Source organism: Montipora foliosa, chromosome 2 (genome assembly GCF_036669935.1).
Source record: "Montipora foliosa isolate CH-2021 chromosome 2, ASM3666993v2, whole genome shotgun sequence".
NCBI classification, from domain to species: Eukaryota; Metazoa; Cnidaria; class Anthozoa; order Scleractinia; family Acroporidae; genus Montipora; species Montipora foliosa.
The window spans coordinates 38,694,804-38,702,303 of NC_090870.1; the positions used below are offsets into that span (position 1 = coordinate 38,694,804).

General features: G+C 41.3%; 1 protein-coding gene across 3 annotated transcripts in view; it reads left to right on the plus strand.

Moving 5' to 3' along the window:
• The window catches only part of LOC137993036 (uncharacterized), a 31,856-nt gene that overhangs the window by 23,477 nt on the left and 879 nt on the right, over nt 1–7,500 (plus strand). For all 3 annotated transcript variants that reach the window (XM_068838690.1, XM_068838688.1, XM_068838689.1), the window contains exons 2-3: nt 283–1,317; nt 2,422–7,500. The exon at nt 2,422–7,500 is cut by the window's right edge and continues 879 nt beyond it. In XM_068838690.1, coding sequence (XP_068694791.1) covers nt 303–1,317; nt 2,422–7,388 — 5,982 coding nt within the window. In that variant the 5' untranslated portion in view covers nt 283–302 and the 3' untranslated portion in view covers nt 7,389–7,500. The remainder of the gene's footprint in view (nt 1–282; nt 1,318–2,421) is intronic.

The following is a 7,500-nucleotide window of genomic DNA, read 5'->3' on the forward strand; positions in this document are numbered from 1 at the left end:
CGTCCCTTGCATGACCGTCTGTAGTGTATTATCTGCATAATCGGTAATTATAATGTTTGACTCCTCTGGTAAGCCCAGCTGGTACAAGCCTGTCCAAAATTAGTGCCTCATCGATTACCGGAAATTTAAATGGGCGTTGTGTTATGGCTTGAATTATTAGAGGAATTCGAAAGGCAATTTACACAAGTGCCCACAAAAGTGTGACCAGTGATCTGGATGAGGCTGTTCGAACTGTGGAAAATTCATAAGGTTTCTTAAAATTCATCGTTCTATTTCTTTTAGTGCTCTCAGAGAAATAGCTCATGGGATCGCACTCGGCTTCACCTGACTGGCAGTCAAAAGTACTCAAAAAAGAGTATCAAAACTGGCTTGCAGTTGGTCACGGCCTGTCCTTGACGTTGGATGGCCTAAGACCTTTTATTGACAGAGAAATGAGGATATTCCATCAGGCGTTAATGGCAAACCTTGCTGGTTTACCTCCTTGCACTTGTCCCACGCCAGTGAAGCATGGAAGAACATGCGCGTGGTCTTTCCACTTGTCAGGATTCCATAGAGGAGGAAGGCCAAAATGGCATCAAAGTGATTCATCGAAATGGAGAGATCCTAATAGTGGATACTGGGAAATAGCCAAACTCTTCATGGCTGATTTAGGAGCCAGTAAGGCGTCTGTTGTAGACGCCAGCACCACAGATTGCACTGGTTTAATAAATGTCATGTTTTGGTGCAATCATTTCCGTGTTCAAATTCATCTCATCGAAGCTGTTCGGGAGATACGCAACACAAAATGGGGGCATGCTCCAAGACAAGAGCTCACCGATGCAGAAAAGTCTGACGCTTTAATTGCAATACGAAATCTTCTTCAAGATCCAGAATTAGTCGCTGATGCTGATGTCCAAACAGCGGTTGAGCAAATCACTTTAATGGAGACGGTTTTCGATGCACAAAGCGTGGAGAGAAAAGTTCTTGCAGATTTTCAATTGGCTGTTCATGAACAACTCGGAGACATTAAAGACGACATAAGGACCTCCAGGGGAACTTGCATAAATACCAGCAACAAGATTCGAAAGAGGTTGTCACGCTTAGAAAAACGTCAGCTAAAATTTGGTCAGTTGTTAGAGAGCGTCAATTGCAGAATGGAGGAAATGGAAAGACGGAACACGCCATACCCAACCCTGATATGGAATCTTGCTGAAAGATCTATTCAAGTTTTAGCAGGAGTCTTTAATAGCTTGAGCACCAATTCAGTCTTACTTTGGACGTTTGTTTTAATTCTCGTGTCGTGTTTTACATGTTTAGGTCCCAATTCGTACAACGATGGTAAGTACAATGGAAGCTTTTGTCTCTTGGGTTTGCCTGGCTTGCCTTGTCCTACCTTACTTGGGTATCGTATTAACTTGCATGGTGGTGTAATTAATTTTTGAGACTGGAATGCTTCTTGGTCATTTCATAATTTACCACAAGGAGTTTCTTTCCTACGAAAGGAAGAAGTAATCCTCGCACTCATCTGGACAATTTAAGCAATTGTCTCTTACAGCATAAGAAAAGAAATTCAGGTGGTTTCAACGGGATTCGAACCCATGACCTCTGCATAGAGGAATGAGAAATCGTATGAACGCGAGTGCATTTCTTGACTTATGATCACGAGCGATCGATGTTTCGAAAGTTCTCAAAATTGCGCGGTGCATCACAGTGACAATAAATCATGAAATGTACGAGTAAGCTCGATTTGTTATTGTCATATTCTCAACAAAATTACTCCATCGCTTTTTCCATAGCAACTTCCGAAACCTCTATTGCACTCTGTAACCCATTTATACGTTGTGACCAATCAGAAATGCGGTATGTTATGAGAATAGGCTTTTGTATATTATGCTTTTACTTTGCCACTAAAATGCTCCATTTTAATGCTCCTTCTTCCTTACTAAAATGCTTGGTCTCCCCCGAAAAAGTCACTAAAATGCTCATTTAATTTAATCTCAGGCTGACAGGTCTGTTTTTGAAATTTGATTTTTTTAATTTCAACATTTCAACACGAATAAAGGCTCAGCTTCACAAAAACGTATATGTACAAAACTAATGTAGTATAATAAGTTAACAGTGTATGGTATTTGGTATTTAAGTGAAAGGTAGTCCTTGTTGTTGTATTGCAACATAAGTGATGTTTCAGTGTAATCTTCTAAGGATTGTTCTTGTCGATTTTCTCGTAAAAAATTGTTTTTACTTTCATTTTCTCTGAGCTCTCTCATTTCTTTTTGGGGGGTGCGATGCCACTAAAATGCTCGAAATTATGCTTAATGATTTTGCATCACTAAAATGCTCGAAAAAACGCCAGCATAATGAACAAAAGTCTAATTGAGAATAGAGTAAGTGGAATAACCATTAATCACTTATAACGTAAATGCCTAGTTAATTTTTCATTAGGTTGTCCATTGGAAGTTGGAGATGTCCCCTTTGACACCAAGGAATTTAACTTTACCAGCCACCTAAACTCTGCTCGAGATGACTTCACTGGACGCCTTTGGCTTTACCGTGATTTGGAAAGACTTCTGGTGAATTCAGAAGGCGGTAGTGTTGCTGGGGTTGTGGTAGTTGGTGAGCCAGGAGCTGGAAAATCCGCCATAAGCGCACAGTTGATTTGCTCCCGATCATCTAATCCCTACATCCACAAAAGAATTATTGGATACCACTTATGCAAGTATTCAGATAAAGCGACGCAGGATCCAGGGCGTTTTGTTCGAAATTTAGCAGACTTGATAGCGAGAAGGATTCCTCGATATGGGATGATAATTTACAACAGTTCGTTTATTCCGGGAATTTTACAGCGAAGTTGTTTAAGGGATCCCTTAGACTGTTTTGAACAAGCTGTTGCGATACCTCTGCATCAGCTAAAAAGAGAAATCGAGGATTATTTCATTGTTATAGATGCCTTAGATGAATGCATTTCCGACGATTCTGGTACATCCATAGTCCATTTCATTAAAGATAGCTACAAGAGGCTTCCGAAGTGGATACATTTGGTAGTAACAACACGCAATGACTCAACGGTATTGAAACATTTAATCAGTTTTCCAAAACTGCATTTGTCTTCCACTGAGTCGAGGAACTTAGAGGATATTGAGATTTTCATAACCACCAAAACAATCGAAGATGCACCTTTCCTTATGCGCAGTGATGAAGTTTCTTATTTAACCAGTATGCTACTGCGCCAAAGTCAAGGCAATTTTCTTTTCGCGAAAGAGATGCTTAATTTCCTGAAAAAAGACCCAAGCGCCGTAGATTTGAGTAAGCTCCCGAAAACTATTGGTGAACATTACGAGAGTTACTTGAGAAGAGCTTTTTGGTCGAGAGAAAAGTTCAAACCTGCGCTTGCAATATTAGAAGTGCTAGTTGCTTCTTTTGAACCCTTGCATCTGAATCGCCTGTTTGACGTTTTGCAGATTCGTGAGGTAATCGACTACGAGTATGATTTTGTCTATACACTGAGAGCGCTATCTCATTTTATTACATACGGAGAAGACAACACCATAAACCTTTTTCACCTCTCGTTTATAGAGTGGCTAACCAGTAAAGAAAACCTTGGAAACCCGTATTATGTAAGCCGCAGTCGTGGTCACTCTCGTTTGGCAGAGTATTATTTGACAGAAGTGAGGAAGACTCCGAATTCGTCAGAGAACATTTATCGATTAGCACAACACGTAACCTTTGATCAAAATGGAAGTCATTACCTTGACCAGTTTAAGAGTATCAATGCCTCTTACGTAAATGCTACCATTGACTCTGAAAATAGAACTCTCCTTCACCTTGCTGCCACCAAAGGTTACACAAAGGTTCTTCAGCTACTTAGATCAGCTTTTCAAAACATTGACTGTGAAGATCACTATGGATTTACCCCAGCATTCGTTGCTGCACTGAATGGTCTTTCAGAAAACGTCAAATTCCTGTTAGGGCAGGGAGCGAAAATAGAACATCGAACAAAGCCACCACCAAGATCAAACTTCGTGTGGGGTGATCCAATTCAAAGATCCAAAACAGCATTCTGGAACTCAACAATGATGCATGCGGCTGCAGCACATGGTCACAGTGAAGTTGTGCGGCTGCTACTCAAAAGAAATGCATCGTTTGCTGGAGTGAATGCTGTCAACCTAACCGCCATAGAATTAGCTGCAGAAAACGGACATACAAAAGTTGTCCAGCTTCTGCACGAGCGTGGAGCACAGTTACATCACTTATCTCTTCAGCATGCTGCGTTTGGAGGTCATACGGACATAGTAAAGTTTCTCCAACATATTGGTGTGGTTGATCGCTGCATGAGATGCGATGGCTCCTTTTACTGGCTTAAAAATCAAACTCGTTACCAAACAGCACCCATCAATAGCGTTGGCTATTTTTTGTCCGATGACCGGTTTAAAATCTTTTGTCAAAGCGCGCTTCACTTAGCAGTCGCTAAAAATCATACCAAAGTAGTCAACCTACTTTTGTTACAGGACGACAGTACCATCCACTGCACCGATTTTACTGGTCGCACGCCACTCCATGAAGCTGTCAGACAGAATCATGTGGCGACGGCAGAGTTGTTGATAAAGCATGGTTCAAGTATTTCAAGGAAGTGTACATTCTTTCAAAACCTATCCATCTTTGACGACTTTCAAAAACGAAGTGGACACTATTTAAGTAAAGAGGAAGAATTGGAATACGAAAAAGATCTTTGCCATTGTGGTTCGACTCCGTTCCTACTCTCTGCAAGGTATGGTCATATTGACATAGCAAACCTGCTTCTTCGTCATGGAGCCAAACCTAAAGTGATGGACTGCCAAGGTGCAACACCTCTTCACATAGCTGCATGCCATGGGCACTACAGGTTTATCGACTGGCTTATCCTTCATCGGCCCTCTTTTCGAATTGACCACAAGAGTAAAAACCAATCAACTTTACTGCACAGTGCTGTTATTTGCCAGAACAACAAGGATATTAAACCGTTATTAGGCAAGGGCGCGAAAACTGATGTCACTGATGCGTACGGCATGACGCTGCTTCACTACGGTGTACTAAACGCTATTGAAGGAAAGGGAAATGTGATGTTCCAAGCTGCAATATCCCCTGACATCTATCCAAGTGTGGATATCTTGGTTTGGACGTCAGAGGGAGATATTACTGTGGCAACAGATTCCTATATGTTCAAAAGGAATGTGCCTTTAAACGCTCAGTGCCTTAAGCTGTTACAAATCACGGAATCAACAAATGACGTCCTTATAAATAAAGTTGATGTCTTTGGTAGAACAGCTCTTCATCTCGCAGCGCAAAGCGGGGACGAGTGTTACACCACAGAGCTCCTTCGAAAAGGTGCCCGAACAGATCTTATTGACAATGAAGGTCATACTGCTTTGGATGTTGCGATTGATTCCGCCCAAGACTGTTTCTTTACGACAAATTTTGACCTTCATGAAGCCCTTAACATGAGATCTCACAACTCAGTTGCTGACATTCTTTTGTCTAGAGAAGCCTATCTCACACACGTATGTGATGAACGACAGACTTCACTCTTGCATAGAGCTTTTGAAAAGGGGAAACCCGTTATAGCCGATCGTATACTTTCAAAGGGTGCTTTTCTAAGCTGCAGAGATAGAGAAGGACTAACACCTCTACTGATATACTTACAAAATGGAGGTAACTGGCTCGATGTTGTTTTAAATCGCCATAACGTAACAATTACTATTGAGTGTGGAAAACCATTCAATTCTTCCGAATTCCATTTGGCAGCATTTAGAAAGCCGACAGACCAGTCGGATAACTTCCTAGAGATGCATTTCTGCGATGAATGTCACTCCTTTGTTGAGGATGGTCCACTCACAAAAGCTATCAAGGCTCACCCCCGTGGCTTTCGGGTAATTGATGAATGTCGTGACGCGGAAGGGTACACAGCACTACACAGAGCTGCACAAGGAGGTAATCTACTTTTCCTAAAGAAGTTTCTCTCCTGGGGTGCTGATCCCTCTGTGTTAACTTCTCAGGGACATTCTGCTTTAACTTTCGCCATTTTGACTGGAATAAATCCGGTTTTTTCCTCACACAAAAGAAACAATGCTGAAAAAGTAGCAGCTCTTTTACTTCGGGCCACGTCAAAGAAAACGCGTTTCGACATAGGCTGCAATAGAGGTAACGCAAAGCTCACTGCATATCACTTGGCAGCTTATGCAGGCCTTTCTGGTTTCGTCAAAATTCTGTTGAAAAACGAACGTGGTGTGCATGGCATCAATGTGAACTGTTCAAATGTACATGGCATTACGCCTCTTTACCTTGCAAACTTAAACATCGGACAAAACACTACTTATGACGACGAAAATGACCCATGGCAGGAGATAGCCGATTTGATTAAAGAACATGGAGGCGGGCTCATGTATCCTAATCGTGAGGTGGAGCTTAACTTGCTTTACAAGCATCTGTTTGGTACTTTCTCCGATCCTTTTAGGTTGGAAATTCATGCTAAAAGTGAGATTTTCTATGAAAGTGATACTAGCTATTGCAAAGATGGTGACTTAGATCATTATAATACGGGCACGATGATCAATCCTCACGAAGATGAATTGCATCGCGAATTACGGCAAATAATCAAGTCACTTGGTGGAGCATCCACAAATGTCCAGCTAATTCCACGAAAGTTCGATCAGTTGCAAAAGTCCCTTAGAATTATTCTTGAAGCTGAGAGAGCTAACTCAGATTTCTTAAAACTATATGAAGATCTTTCAAACGGACTTGACAGATATAAAAGGGTAAAAACCGAAAGACAAAGCAGAGCTCGCGTTCCCAACACCGCTGCTGTCAACATGCTCGAGATACCCAAAGGTATTAATAATCGATCCAACCTAAAACAGGAATACTCTTCCTTGGCGCTTAAATTAGAGAGTAGAAAACACTTACTGAGTGAACTTCGTTTTCAACATGATTCGGTAAACGCGATAATTACTCACAGGAGCAAGTATCTGAAAGGAATTATCCGTAAACACAGTAAAGTTTTTGGAGAGACGAAAGAAATGTTTGAACTCCTGGAAAAATACGAGGAAAGTAACCTGTGCGAAGAGGAGATTTTTCAAGCCGGGATGATTATTTCACAGTTTATGATTTATACCCTCCGATCTCGAACAAATGACTTTATTAGTTTCGTGCGACCTTTTCTGAGGAAGAATACCTTCACATACAAACGAACTCCCAGTGAATGGTTAACAATTGTCAAGCCGCAAAGCAAGATTCCATGGAATCAAGCTATAAAATTTCTTTACCAGCAAGGGACACAGAGACATGATCCAACTTTTGACTATCTTCATGTCCTCACCTTGGGATCTGATAAAGACACTCGTATTCCACTCAGCGTTGATGGTATTTTCTCTGGTTGAACGAGTGATTATATAGGTCAGTATGACGCGTTTCAGTTGAGCCACAACAAGATTAGCATAATCGATCATTCATTTTAGCCATGCAGGATCAACATGCCCGTCATGCAAGAAA